The sequence below is a fragment of the Rosa chinensis genome, chromosome 6, assembly GCF_002994745.2.
Source record: "Rosa chinensis cultivar Old Blush chromosome 6, RchiOBHm-V2, whole genome shotgun sequence".
NCBI classification, from domain to species: Eukaryota; Viridiplantae; Streptophyta; class Magnoliopsida; order Rosales; family Rosaceae; genus Rosa; species Rosa chinensis.
Window position 1 is genome coordinate 10,782,401 of NC_037093.1, and position 16,015 is coordinate 10,798,415.

The window sequence follows — 16,015 nt, forward strand, 5'->3', positions numbered from 1 at the left end:
CGGGCGGATCGAAATTAAATGATGATCCAACGGTCGGATCCTCACGGATCGCCTTTAGGATCATCCTCTAAAAATCATCACGAAGATCCAACGGTTGGATCTTCCTTAATCGTCCTTGCTAACATCTTCACAAATTTATAAGAAAATCCGACGGTCGGATTCTCACATATCGCCTTCCGAATCCACTTTTTTTTACAATTATGCGAAGATCCAACGGTCGGATCTTCGCCCATGACCACACAAAGCCACTGGGACAGTCATAAGATCAACATATCAAAACTACAAGTCCATCGGACGGTCCGATCTTCACAGATCACAAATCGAACGATTGAAATCGATCTAAATCGTAAAATTCATAACTTAATTATACGATATCCAAAAATTGCGTATAATATATCGACAAGATCGTATTGAAATGTAGAATCTAAAAATGTACAGAAACTGTCCTTGTGACCCCCGGAGGTGGCCACCGGAGTTAGTGGCAGAGCCGCCGCCGACCACCGCCAATGGTGTCGGGGCTAGGCTGCTCTGCTTCGTCTCATCAAGCCTAATGACTTTCCTAACTAGTATGTAAGCTGAAAATGACCGGAAGGGATATAAATTACCTCGAACCTGTCGGGTTGGCCAGAAAAAGAACCTAGAAACCGGCGAGCTCCTAGTTCGACTTAAAAACTGCAACCTCAGGCCTCGATCCCTTCTGGAAAGTTGTTCAGCTCCTCACTCTGAGTTTACCAGTCCAAGAAACACTCAAGACGGCGTCCTGTAGCTCGAGATATTTGGATCGATAGCTCCGGTTTCTTTCTTAGCGGGGTTGACTTGCAGTTGCTACTACGGGCTGCGCTGCAGTGCAAGTACGCTTCTGGGAGCTTCAGTAGGTTGATGCAAGCACGAGAATGAAGTTTGGAAAGGATCGGTGGCCGGTAGCATGAGATATCTCGATTGGAACCAAAACGGAGTTTTAAACAAACCGGCTCTCTGCCGCCGTTGCCGGCTGTTCCAGGGCGTAAGGCTGCCACTGGCAGCTGCGCAAGGAAGAGACGAAGATGTGCAATGTGGTCTGAGGCCTTGAGGTGACCTGAGGAGAGAGAGAGAGTTTGGAGAGCCTCTGCTCTGTTTTGAGTTCGTCTCAGTCGAGAGAGAGAGAGAGTGAGTGAGTGAGAGAGAATTGTCTGTTTCTTTCAATTATGCAGACATGTAAGATGATTAAAACAACCGGCCTTGAATCAAGGTACACTTTACCTTTAACAAAGGTGTTTGCCACTAAATTGCTTTGAATAAAAAAAAACAGGTTATTACAATCTACCCTCCTTAAAGGAATTTCGTCCCGAAATTTAGGCACACTCGTCGACAAATAGCTGAGGATACCTTTTCCTCATGTCAGACTCCAACTCCCATGATGCATCACCCTCATCATGTTGACTCCACAACACCTTCACAAGATTAACCTCCTTCCGACGAAGCTGTTTTGTCGACCTATCCAAAATACGAACCGGTTCGACCACGAAGGTCACATCCCCTCTAACCTCTACCTTTAATTCTAGGATCATTCAGGGTCAGACACTTGATGAGTTTGCTCAGGCAAGGATTGCTGAGATGACTGCTGATCCGAATGTGGAGGGCCCTTCTGAGTAGGCTATCGGGATAGATGGAGGGTTGAGATTTCGTGGAAGATTGTATGTCCCAAGTGTTGATAACCTCAAGGATGAAGTCATGCGAGAAGCACATAAATCTCGATACACTATACATCCAGGGGGTGCCAAAATGTATATGGATCTGCGAAGATAGTTTTGGCGGTATGGAATGAAGCGGGATGTGGCATAAAATGTATCGAAGTGCCTTACATGTCAACAAGTGAAGGCAGAACATCAGAGGCCCGCAGGGATGCTGAAACCGTTACCGATTCCTGTGTGGAAATGGGAAGACATCTCCATGGACTTTGTGACTGGATTGCCTAGGTCCAGACAAGGTTATGACTCGATTTGGGTAATTGTTGACCGATTGACGAAGTCTGCACACTTTCTTCCTGTGGCGAAGACGTACTCAGGTGACACGTTGTGTAAGTTGTACGTGAATGAGATAGTGAAGCTTCATGGTGTGCCCGTTACGATTGTTTCTGATCGGGATACTCGTTTCACATCGGAATTCTGGCACAGATTCCATAAGGCTTTTGGCACATCTTTAGCTATGAGCACCGCATTTCATCCACAGACAGATGGGCAGACTGAAAGAGTGAATCAGGTGATGGAGGATATGCTTAGAGCTTGTGTTTTGGATCTTAAAGGAAGTTGGGCAGATCATCTACCACTGGTAGAGTTTGCCTACAACAATAGTTATCACTCCAGCATAGGCATGGCTCCATATGAGGCTCTTTATGGTAGGCCATGTAGGACACCTGTATGTTGGGCAGAAGTAGGAGATAAGGGACTCTTGGGTCCTGCACCTGTTCAGGAGACTACTGAGAAGATCTCTACTATTCGGGACAGGATCTGGACAGCACAGAGTAGGCAGAAGAGTTATGCGGATTTGAAGAGAAGATCGGTTGAGTTCGAAGTACGTGGCCATGTATTCTTAAAAGTCTCACCTATGAAAGGTGTGGTGAGATTCGGCAAGAAAGGGAAGCTAGCACCAAGATATGTAGGACCTTTTGAGATTCTAGAAAGGATCGGTGACTTGGCATATCGGCTTGCTCTACCTGTCAGCATATCGGGTGTGCACAATGTCTTCCACGTGTCTATACTTAGGAGGTATGTTCGAGATGACTCCCATGTGATTGACCATGGTACCATAGAGGTTAGAGGGGATGTGACCTTCGTGGTCGAACCGGTTCGTATTTTGGATAGGTCAACAAAACAGCTTCGTCGGAAGGAGGTTAATCTTGTGAAGGTGTTGTGGAGTCAACATGACGAGGGTGATGCATCATGGGAGTTGGAGTCTGACATGAGGAAAAGGTATCCTCAGCTATTTGTCGACGAGTGTGCCTAAATTTCGGGACAAAATTCCTTTAAGGAGGGTAGATTGTAATAACCTGTTTTTTTTATTCAAAGCAATTTAGTGGCAAACACCTTTGTTAAAGGTAAAGTGTACCTTGATTCAAGGCCGGTTGTTTTAATCATCTTACATGTTTGCATAATTGAAAGAAATAGACAATTCTCTCTCTCTCTCTCTCTCTCGACTGAGACGAACTCAAAACAGAGCAGAGGCTCTCCAAACTCTCTCTCTCTCCTCAGGTCACCTCAAGGCCTCAGACCACATTCCACATCTTCGTCTCTTCCTTGGGCAGCTGCCAGTGGCAGCCTTACGCCCTGGAACAGCCGGCAGCGGCGGCGGAGAGCTAGTTTGTTTAAAACCCCGTTTTGATTCCAATCGAGATATCTTACGCTACCGGCCACCGATCCTTTCCAAACTTCATCCTCATGCTTGCATCAACCTACTGAAGCTCCCAGAAGCGTCCTTGCACGGCGGCGCAGCCCATAGCAGCAGCTGCAAGTCAACCCCGCTAAGAACGAAACTGGAGCTATCGATCCAAATATCTCGAGCTACAGGACATCGTCTTGAGTGTTTCTTGGACTGGTGAACTCAGAGTGAGGAGCTGAACAACTTTCCAGAATGGATCGAGGCCTAAGGTTGCAGTTTTTACGTCGAACTAGGAGCTCGCCAGTTTCTGGGTTTTTTTTTTTCCGGCCAACCCGACTGGTTCGAGGTAATTTATATCCCTTCCGGTCATTTTCAGCTTACATGCTAGTTAGGAAAGTCATTAGGCTTGATGAGACGAAGCAGAGCAGCCTAGCCCCGACACCATTGGCGGTGGTCGGCGGCGGCTCTGCCACTAACTCCGGTGGCCACCTCCGGGGGTCACAAGGACAGTTTTTGTACATTTTTAGATTCTACATTTCAATACGATCTTGTCGATATATTATACGCAATTTTTGGATATCGTATGATTAAGTTATGAATTTTACGATTTCGATCGATTTCAATCGTTTGATTTGTGATCTGTGAAGATCGGACCGTCCGATGGACTTGTAGTTTTGATATGTTGATCTTATGACTGTCCCAGTGGCCTGTGTGGTCATGGGCGAAGATCCGACCGTTGGATCTTCGTATAATTGTAAAAAAAGTGAATTTGGAACGAGATATGTGAGAATCCGACCGTCGGATTTTCTTATAAATTTGTGAAGATGTTAGCAAGGACGATTAAGGAAGATCCAACCGTTGGATCTTCGTGATGATTTTTAGAGGATGATCCTAAAGGCAATCCGTGAGGATCCGACCGTTGGATTATCATTTAATTTCGATCTGACCGTTGGATTGTCGTTTGAGTATGTTTTTGAGTTATTGGCTAAGTTAAGGTCATGTTTGATTAGGTGATTGACGGTCTTCCTTGGGTGAGAGGTTTCGGTGTGTATTGTGTTAAATTGAAGACGCAGCGGGAATCTAGAGGTGAGTAAACCTCACGTGGTTCATATTACAAACCGAGTACATTTAATTACTTTATTTTGTCGTAATTGTGTGAAAATATTTATGGAATAAATATTTGTTTTAAATCATATGGACTTGATCAACTACGGTCCATAGGTAAGTAAAATGATTTTAATTACACAAAATGAATTTCACGATTTTATGCTTGAATTATAGTTGGCATTAGTGATTATCCCTGAGCGGTTTATTACGTGTGTGTGTGTGTATATATATATATATATTTACGTGGTTATATATGAAATGGTGTGACATTGAGGTGTGTGGAATTGCGATAACTTGGTTATGAGATGATATTGTTTTTGAAATTGCCATGATTATTTGTGATAACGGTGACCGATGAATGTTCGTGATAATCATGTTGACCTTCTGAGTTGAATAGAGGATAGAGAAAGTAGGGTTCTGAGGACAGGGGTCCAAGGAGCGAGGGTTATTAAATAACCCGGAAATATGTCGTTTACATTGAACCTAGGCCAAGGTGACAAGTAACGATGTAGTTAGAGCTCTAACATGTTGTGGGAAAGACCACAGTGGAGATACTGCACGGGTGGGAAAGACCACATGCAGTGAGGAGGATTGCAGGGGTGGGAAAGACCACATGCAATAGGAATAGTAATGTGTTGTGGGAAAGACCACAGTGGGGATAACTGCACGGGTGGGAAAGACCACATGCAGTGAGGATAATTGCACGGCTAGAAAAGACCACATGCAATGGGAATAATAGCTGGTTGTGGGTAAGACCACATAGGTGATATAGAGGTCAGGGAATTTTAAGAACGTATTCCTTGTTGTTTCCCGTAAGTTGGTTGATGTTTGCATTGTGGATGTTGAGATTGTTGATTGTTACTTGAGTTTAAGGAATTGAAATTTAATAAATCAACAGTTCATTCTTGTTTACTCATACGAGCTGTCAAAAGCTTACCGGGTTTGGTGTTGTTGCAATCCCGGTACACTATTCAAATTGTGTAGCGGGTAATCCTGCATGTCAGGAGAATCAGGGCGGTGATCGTGCGGGTTAGAGTATTTGTTATAGATTTACATAAATTGTAATAGTGAGGTGAGTTAAGCTCATTTGAGCCTTACAATTTGATTGGTGAGAGTGTGCTGTAATAAATAACTTGAGGATTTGGTTTATTATATTATTGATAGGTGTGAAGTGCGGTTGTTTGTGAGAAAAAAATTCAGGACGTTATTTGTAATTGTTATTAATCATGTTTCGGACTTTGAATTGATTATTCAAAATTCGAGCGTGACTGTTTGGTATCAGAGCGTAAGGTACATATTTGGTGATATGTCAATACTTACCGAGTGATGGCCAGTCTGCAGCGGATCCCCATCGTGTGCTCTTCGGTATTGGCAAAAATCATTGGGTATGTGTGAGCGTTAGGAGTCGTCTAGGACGTCGAGTTGCTTTAGAACCTTGAGTGCTTCCCTTGTAGTACTGACTTGGTCAATATGGACTTGTATTTGACTTATAATGTGTTTAAGTGCTATACTTATATTAACCAAGAGTACTATGCACCTTAGGTAATGGACAGACAGCGAGGCCATAATGTGCGCAGAAGGAGAGGCAGAATTGGTGGTAGGGGGGAAAGGACCCGTCCCTTAGAGGAAATTTATTTGAGTGATGCAGAGTCTTCTTTTGATGTACAGCCTACTCCGCCTGTTGTGGAGGTAGTGGATGTCGTTGGCTTAGCCAAACTGGTTAAGGAGATCAAACAGTTAGGTGCAACCCCATTTGAAGGGGGAGTTGATCATTGGGCTGCTGATCAGTGGCTTGAGAATATGATGAGCTGTTTTGAGATGGTGATTTGCACCGAAACTGAGAAGTGGAAGATTGCTGGTTATCTTCTTCAGGGTGATGCCAGGATATGGTGGGCTGGTCAGCGGGATACTGTGAATATGGCTACTCTGACTTGGGATGGTTTTGTGGAACTATTCCAGGACATGTACTTCCCTGATGCAGTGAGGGAGCAGATCGAGTTAGATTTCATTGCTCTAGAGCAAGGGACTATGACTGTGAGAGATTACGAAACACGGTTCACCCAATTATACAGGTTCGTTCCCCAGTTGGATGCCCAAGCCTTGGCTAAGAAGTTCCTAAGGGGACTAAATGACAGGATTAGGGAGATAGTGTATCCTCTTCGGTTAGCCACCAAGGAAGAGATCTTTGCTAGTGCCATGGCCCATGAACAGGCAACCAGCATGCGTGTAAGTGAATGAGGGGCTGCGAAAGAATCCTTGGGAAAGGGGAAGGCAATTGTGGGAAGCAGTGGTTCCATGGATCATGGAGGTGGGTCGTGGAAGCGACGACGGACTCATTTCTATCCACAGGCTCCAGCTAGGATAACCTATCAGCACCAGGCCCCAGTTAGGGCAGTAGCAGCTCCTCCTATTCGGGCTGCACCTACAGCACCTATGAGATGTTTTAACTGCAAGGAGTTGGGCCATCCTGCCAGGGCGTGCACGAAACCCAAGGTTGTGGGATGCTTCCGATGTGGACAGATTGGACACTATGCCAGGGACTGTACTCGACCACAGGGTGGAGGACAGGATAACCAGCATAGACTCTTACCTCCAATACCAGCTAGCGTCTTCGCCATTGGTCAGGGAGGCACTGGGGTGGAAGGTACCTTATCTGTTTATAACTATCTTGCAAGAGTACTGTTTGATACGGGAGCCTTCCATTCCTTTGTATCTAGTTCCGTAGTAGATGTGTTAGGTTTGATTTCCATGCCTCTTACTAGATCATTATGTGTTACCTCACCTCTCGGTGTATCTCTTGAGCTGGATATGTTTTGTAATGATTGCCCTATTGGGATTGGTGGCAGAGAGTTCTCTGCATCATTGATTGTGATACCAGATCACACGTATGATGTGATTTTGGGTATGGATTGGTTGAGCCCAAACCATGCATTGATTGATTGCTTTAGGATGATTGTGTCCTTTCTTATTCCGGGACAACCAGTGTTTCATTACCGTTGTCTGAGGTCCGACATCACCATGAGGACAGGAATTTTTGCTCATATTGAGTCAGGGAGTAGTATTTCTGAGATTTCAGGGATTCCTGTAGTTTCAGAATATGCGGATGTGTTTCAGGAGATACCAGGGTTACCTCCAAAAAGGGTAATGGACTTCTCCATTGATGTAATACCAGGTACTGCCCCTGTATCGAAGGTACCCTATTGAATGGCTCCAGCTGAACTTCAGGAGTTGAAGGTTCAGATTGATGGATTACTTGCTCAAGGGTTCATTCAGGCTAGTGTATCTCCTTGGGGGGCACCAGTGCTGTTTGTGAAGAAGAAGGATAATTCACTTCGATTATGTGTAGATTATCGGCAGCTGAACAAGGTGACTATCAAGAACAGGTACCCTTTACCTAGGATAGATGACTTGTTCGATCAGCTTAGAGAGGCTACTGTGTTCTCAAAGATTGATTTGAGATCTGGATATCACCAGTTAAGGGTGAAGGATGAGGATATTCCAAAGACGGCTTTTAGGACCAGGTATGGACATTTTGAGCTCATTGTCATGCCTTTTGGCCAAACTAATGCGCCAGCAGCATTCATGGACTTGATGAACTGTACGTTCAGTCTGTACTTAGATCAATTTGTTGTAGTGTTTATAGACAACATCTTGATTTATTCAAGGTCGTCTGATGAGCATGAGGAGCATTTGCGGATTGTACTACAGACACTGAGAGAGAAGAAATTGTTTGCCAAGCTTGAGAAGTGTGATTTTTGGTAGAAGGAAGTCAAGTTCCTCGGTCATGTAGTTTCGAAGGATGGAGTTTCGGTGGATCCTTCGAAGGTTGAAGCGATGATGAGTTGGAGTCGCTCTACCACTGTTACTGAAATCCGTAGCTTCCTTGGATTGGCAGGGTATTACAGGCGATTCATTGAGGGGTTTTCTAGTATTGCTTCAGCTTTGACCAAATTGACAAGGAAGGACACTCAGTTTGTATGGACGGATGAGTGTGAGAAGGCTTTCAACGAACTGAAAACAAGATTGACTACAGCTCCAGTGTTAACTATTCCTATTAGTGGTGGTGGTCTAGTTATCTATAGTGACGCATCTCATCAGGGTTTGGGGTGTGTGTTGATGCAGAATGGTGGTGTTGTTGCTTATGGTTCTAGACAACTGAAAATTCATGAGCGGAACTACCCCATTGATGATCTAGAGCTAGCTGTAGTAGTGTTTGCCTTGAAGATTTGGAGACACTATCTATATGGTGAGAAATTCGAACTCTTTTATGATCATAAGAGTTTGAAGTACCTATTCTCCCAAAAGGAGTTGAATATGAGACAAAGAAGATGGATGGAGCTCATCAAAGACTATGATTTCACTTTGGAGCATCATCCTGGGAAGGCCAACGTAGTGGCAGATGCTTTGAGTAGGAAGCCCCGATTAATCATGGCATCGCTTATGGTACAGGAGTGGCTCATGTTGGAAGCTGCATCCGAATTTGATCTTATGCCCATAAGAGGTGGACATGAAATCTTTCTCGATAGTATGACCTTACAATCCAAACTGTCACGCCCCGAATTTTGAATAATCAATTCAAAGTCCGAAACATGAATAATAACAATTACAAATAACGTTCTGAATTTTTTTTTCACAAACAACCGCACTTCACACCTCTCAATAATACAATAAACCAAATCCTCAAGTTATTTATTACAGCACACTCTCACCAATCAAATTGTAAGGCTCAAATGAGCTTAACTCACCTCACTATTACAATTTATGTAAATCTATAACAAATACTCTAACCCGCACGATCACCGCCCTGATTCTCCTGACCTGCAGGATTACCCGCTACACAATTCGAATAGTGTACCGGGATTGCAACAACACCAAACCCGGTAAACAGATAAGGTACCTTCCACCCCAGTGCCTCCCTGACCAATGGCGAAGACTCTAGCTGGTGCTGGAGGTAAGAGTCTATGCTGGTTATCCCATCCTGCACCCTATGGTCGAGTACAGTCCCTGGCATAGTGTCCAGTCTGTCCACATCGGAAGCATCCCATAACCTTGGGTTTCGTGCACGCCCTGGCAGGATGGCCCAACTCCTTGCAGTTAAAACATCTCATAGGTGCTGTAGGTGCAGCTTGCCTGATAGGTGCAGCCCGAATAGGAGGAGCTGCTACTGCCTTAACTGGGGCCTGGTGCTGATAGGTTATCCTAGCTGGAGCCTGTGGATAGAAATGAGTCCGTCGTCGCTTCCACGACCCACCTCCATGATCCATGGAACCATTGCTTCCCACAATTGCCTTCCCCTTTCCCAAGGATTCTTTCGCAGCCCCTCGTTCACTTACACGCATGCTGGTTGCCTGTTCATGGGCCATGGCACTAGCAATGATCTCTTCCTTGGTGGCTAACCGAAGAGGATACACTATCTCCCTAATCCTGTCATTTAGTCCCCTTAGGAACTTCTTAGCCAAGGCTTGGGCATCCAACTGGGGAACGAACCTGTATAATTGGGTGAACCGTGTTTCGTACTCTCTCACAGTCATAGTCCCTTGCTCTAGAGTAATGAAATCTAACTCGATCTGCTCCCTCACTGCATCAGGGAAGTACATGTCCTGGAATAGTTCCACAAAACCATCCCAAGTCAGAGTAGCCATATTCACAGTATTCCGCTGACCCGCCCACCATATCCTGACATCACCCTGAAGAAGGTAAGCAGCAATCCTCCACTTCTCAGTTTCGGTGCAAATCACCATCTCAAAACAGCTCATCATATTCTCAAGCCACTGATCAGCAGCCCAATGATCAACTCCCCCTTCAAATGCGGTTGCACCTAACTGTTTGATCTCCTTAACCAGTTTGGCTAAGCGAACGACATCCACTACCTCCACAACAAGCGGAGTAGGATGTACATCAAAAGAAGACTCTACATCACTCAAATAAACTTCCTCTAAGGGACGGGTCCTTTCCTCCCTACCACCAATTCTGCCTCCCCTTCTGCGCACATTATGGCCTCGCTGTCTGTCCATTACCTAAGGTGCATAGTACGCTTGGTTAATATAAGTATAGCACTTAAACACATTATAAGTCAAATACAAGTCTATATTGACCAAGTCAGTACTACAAGGGAAGCACTCAAGGTTCTAAAGCAACTCGACGTCCTAGACGACTCCTAACGCTCACACATACCCAATGATTTTTGCCAATACCGAAGAGCACACGATGGGGATTAGCTGCAGACGGGCCATCACTCGGTAAGTATTGACATATCACCAAATATGTACCTTACGCTCTGATACCAAACTGTCACGCCCCGAATTTTGAATAATCAATTCAAAGTCCGAAACATGAATAATAACAATTACAAATAACATCCTGAATTTTTTTCTCACAAACAACCGCACTTCACACCTCCTCAAGTTATTTATTACAGTACACTCTTACCAATCAAATTGTAAGGCTCAAATGAGCTTAACTCACCTCACTATTACAATTTATGTAAATCTATAACAAATACTCTAACCCGCACGATCACCGCCCTGATTCTCCTGACATGCAGGATTACCCGCTACACAATTTGAATAGTGTACCGGGATTGCAACAACACCAAACCCGGTAAGCTTTTGACAGCTCGTATGAGTAAACAAGAATGAACTGTTGATTTATTAAATTTCAATTCCTTAAACTCAAGTAACAATCAACAATCTCAACATCCACAATGCAAACATCAACCAACTTACGGGAAACAACAAGGAATACATTCTTAAAATTCCCTGACCTCTATATCACCTATGTGGTCTTACCCACAACCAGCTATTATTCCCATTGCATGTGGTCTTTCCCACCCGTGCAATCCTCCTCACTGCATGTGGTCTTTCCCACCCATGCAATCCTCCTCACTGCATGTGGTCTTTCCCACCCGTGCAGTATCTCCGCTTTGGTCTTTCCCACAACACATTACTATTCCTATTGCATGTGGTCTTTCCCACCCGTGCTATCCTCCTCACTTCATGTGGTCTTTCCCACCCGTGCAGTATCTCCGCTGTGGTCTTTCCCACAACATGTTAGAGCTCTAACTACTTAATCACTAATACCAACTATAATTCAAGCATAAAATCGTGAAATTCATTTTGTATAATTAAAATCATTTTACTTACCTATGGACCGTAGTTGATCAAGTCCATATGATTTAAAACAAATATTTATTCCATAAATATTTTCACACAATTACGACAAAATAAAGTAATTAAATGTACTCGGTTCGTAATATGAACCACGTGAGGTTTACTCACCTCTAGATTCCCGCTGCGTCTTCAATTTAACACAATACACACCGAAACCGCTCACCCAAGGAAGACCGGCAATCACCTAATCAAACATGACCTTAACTTAGCCAATAACTCAAAAACATACTCAAACGACAATCCAACGGTCGGATCGAAATTAAATGATGATCCAACGGTCGGATCCTCACGGATCGCCTTTAGGATCATCCTCTAAAAATCATCACGAAGATCCAACGGTTGGATCTTCCTGAATTGTCCTTGCTAACATTTTCACAAATTTATAAGAAAATCCGACGGTCGGATTCTCACATATCGCCTTCCGAATCCACTTTTTTTTACAATTATACGAAGATCCAACGGTCGGATCTTCGCCTATGACCACACAGGCCACTGGGACAGTCATAAGATCAACATATCAAAACTACAAGTCCATCGGACGGTCCGATCTTCACAGATCACAAATCGAACGATTGAAATCGATCGAAATCGTAAAATTCATAACTTAATCATACGATATCCAAAAATTGCGTATAATATATTGACAATATCGTATTGAAATTTAGAATCTAAAAATGTACAGAAACTATCCTTGTGACCCCCGGAGGTGGCCGGAAATGGCCGCCGGAGTTAGTGGCAGAGCGGCCGTCGACCACCGCCAATGGTGTCGGGGCTAGGCTGCTCTGCTTCGTCTCATCAAGCCTAATGACTTTCCTAACTAGAATGTAATCTGAAAATGACCGGAAGGGATATAAATTACCTCGAACCAGTCGGGTTGGCCGGAAAAAAAACCCAGAAACCGGCGAGCTCCTAGTTCGACGTAAAAACTGCAACCTTAGGCCTCGATCCCTTATGGAAAGTTGTTCAGCTCCTCACTCTGTGTTTACCAGTCCAAGAAACACTCAAGACGACGTCCTGTAGCTCGAGATATTTGGATCGATAGCTCCGGTTTAGTTCTTAGCGGGGTTGACTTGCAGCTGCTGCTACGGGCTGTGCCGCCGTGAAAGAACGCTTCTGGGAGCTTCAGTAGGTTGATGCAAGCACGAGGATGAAGTTTGGCAAGGATCGGTGGCCAGTAGCGTGAGATATCTCGATTGGAACCAAAACGGGGTTTTAAACAAACCGGCTCTCCGCCGCCGTTTCCGGCTGTTCCAGGGCGTAAGGCTGCCACTGGAAGCTGTGCAAGGAAGAGACGAAGATGTGGAATGTGGTCTGAGGCCTTGAGGTGACCTGAGGAGGGAGAGAGAGAGAGAGAGAGAGAGAGAGAATTGTCTGTTTCTTTTAATTATGCAGACATGTAAGACGATTAAAACAACCGGCCTTGAATCAAGGTACACTTTACCTTTAACAAAGGTGTTTGCCACTAAATTGCTTTGAATAAAAAAAACAGGTTATTACACTTGACCTCTCTCTTTAAAAAAGGGATAACAATTAGTCGCATTATGCTTATTCTGCATCTCTGCTGCCTTGAACATGATTTTGATGCGGGCCTCTCTAGGATTTCAGAGTGAAGTATGTGAGGTCTTTCATATTCAGCCTTGTAATGACTTCATTTCGTATGTATGTGGCCTCCGGTACTATTAGACATAATCCAACCCTTATCTTGTTGCGTCTCCTTATCTTGGGTTTGGATTCTGTCTCTGACTGTTGCATGGAAAAGACAAGAGAGTGGAAATGGGAGTGGAATTTGGGTTTCCTTTGATGGGTTCCTCCGCTGATCATATATATATATATATATATATATCACCATTTTCAATCTTTCATTTCACACATTACAGTTCTTTTTCTATTGTGCGGCGCTGTATGGTGCAGCGTGGTTACTGTTCATCACCTCCAGCGCACGTGAAATGTAAAAAGAAAAAAGCTGGCGAGAAGCGTTTGATTGTGGTCAAGCGGCTATGAATCGATTACCGACTAAAGCCTTAGCCAGGAAACCGATCGTATGCTATGACAGAGTGATGTGAAGCGTGCGAGTTGGAGGGAGGGATGAATATTTTGAAAGGGAGACGTAGGAGATTGTTCGATGGACACGCATCATGTTAAGTTGGTTCCTTTCCTCCCCAATTCAATCAAATTCTCTCTCTTTCTCACTTCCCCATTGATTCTGATCACTTTCTTGTCTTCTGATTCTGCAGCATTGAAAAAGCGGCGGAGCTGGACTACCATTGGGCCTAGTTCGATGACGTCCGGTACCAAATTCAGGTGACGTACTGACTGATTGATTGGTTTTCCAATGGATCATTGACCATTGATGGTTTTGCAGGTGACAATGAAAAACCCACACATTGTGCCCCACCTCCGGAAACTGTATTCTTGAGTGGGCTCCCGGCCTGCTGGGGCTGTAGAGGCTATAAAGGCTGCGTATGGATCAGTAGTGCAGATTCTTGACCCACCTAGAGATGGGTTTAATCTTATATTGAAGCTCAATCTCTCTAAACTTCCTACAGATGAAGGTTCAGCGAGTTCCTTTTCTAAGGTCATTCATAATAAGCTTGCTATATTGCCATGAATATGCTCAAACATTAATTCTAGGACAGTGTCAAAGTCAGTGAATGCAATCAACATTTCTCGCTTGTTATGTATATGAGTATATTAGGTAGAATGGTGAATCTTTCGGAGAGGTTTTCTGGAACTCTTTTTGGTAGTGTTGTTGACCTTTTTGGATTGCTTACTTCTCGTATAAAACCCACCTAGTTCTTTCTCGTTATTTGGATTGGTTTAGATGATCTTTTAGTGGATTATAGTCTATTAGCTAGGCGTCCCTTTGTCATCCATGTTCCAGATTATGTATTTTTCTGTTTGATTTTGTATTTTGGTTGAGTTTCTAATACTTTGTCTTGTCATGTTGTTGTTTGATGTTGATGATGTGTAGACTGTAGAGTACAAACATGCTCTTTTGGTAAAGACTGCATCTGTAAGGGAAGTGGTGCTAGGAGCTCCATTGAGAGTAATTCTGAAGCAGCCTGCTTCGAGGACTGTTGCTTCCGATATTGATCTACTTGTTGCTCCTGTGCATCGGCCAAAGGAATCCTTTTTCCTTATTCCTCAGGTAAAAGTTACTTATTATGACGAATCCTATCTATTTTCTATATTCTCTAGTTTAGCTAGTTAGGAGGACAATACTTGAAAAATTTGCTGGTAAATTTTTATAATTATTGTGACAGGCAGAAAAGGTGACCGTGGTATTTCCTATGAGATTCAAGGACTCTATTGACATTGTTTTTGCAACTTCCTTCCCGCAGGTATACAGAATATACTCTTAAATTAGTTGAACTACATAAACGACTTGCAAATATAAATTTCTTACCGGAAGAGATAAAAGTCACTCACGAGTCATGACTAAGTATGTTGATGAGGCTAATAATAAAAGTTATCTGATATCGTACATAGCGCAAGCTTGTCCAATGTTGAAATAGAACCTCTCAAGCTATGCCGCCTCGAAGGAGGTTTTGTATACTTCCGAGTTCTTATTGTGAACTCTGAAGGTTTGCTTTGTTATCATTTAGGACTTTGTGGATGCGAGACGTACGGCTGGACTTAATAATGCTCCTTATTGTATGTGGTCTCCGACCCCTCCTTTAGAACTAAAGGGAGCTCCTGATGAAGCTCTATCTGTCAATGCGGGATTTGTGAGAATGCAGAACAACCTACTATTGAGTCATGACTAAAAACCAAAAAGCCAAAGCAAACGGATTGAGATTGAATGAATTGCAATCAGAACATTATTAAACTGCAACTATTTAAAAATGATTTTTCTTTTCCTTGTACAGGTACATCCAAAGTACTTCTGCAACCTCTGGCCAAGGACTCTATGAAGGTCTCGATTGGCTATCTAATGACATTAGTGCTACCAACAAATGACGTAAGGGACTTCTATGACACTCAAACTAGTCAAATTTTGATTTCATACAGGTCAGTGGAATCAAATTCGGTTGGCAATGTAATTTGAAGAGATCAGTTCTTTGAAACCACGTCGGACAGGAGGTACAGAAGAGCGGACTCAGGATAACAGAAGAGCGGACCATTCTAGATGGTTCACCCGAGAGTCCCCTAGACTCCATCAAAGTTCAGATTGCCATGTGGAATCCAAATTTGCCAGTGCCATATCAGACAGTGGGGAGATAAATGTTGAGGGTCGGGTTAAGGATGGGGTTCCCCACTTGACGAGGGTCGGATTGTTTGAAGTTGATGTGAGCTTGGAAGGTAGCATTATACGATCTGCAGACAGGTTGATCAGCCGGGTATGATAGGATTGGTTGGAAGCATTTTAGGAGAGGAGAATGTGA

General features: G+C 43.8%; 2 protein-coding genes and 1 pseudogene across 2 annotated transcripts; all 3 read left to right on the forward strand.

Moving 5' to 3' along the window:
- Positions 1-6,006: 6,006 nt before the first annotated feature.
- Positions 6,007-6,699, forward strand: LOC112170797. The gene has a single exon (XM_024308094.1). The coding sequence runs from the start codon at positions 6,007-6,009 to the stop codon at positions 6,697-6,699; it is 693 nt and encodes a 230-aa protein (XP_024163862.1).
- Positions 6,700-6,756: 57 nt separating this feature from the next.
- Positions 6,757-7,665, forward strand: LOC112170798. Its single transcript, XM_024308095.1, has one exon. It carries the CDS (start codon positions 6,757-6,759, stop codon positions 7,663-7,665), a length of 909 nt encoding a protein of 302 aa, XP_024163863.1.
- Positions 7,666-13,184: 5,519 nt separating this feature from the next.
- On the forward strand, positions 13,185-15,459 carry LOC121048955 (annotated as a pseudogene).
- The last annotated feature ends 556 nt before the right edge of the window (positions 15,460-16,015 follow it).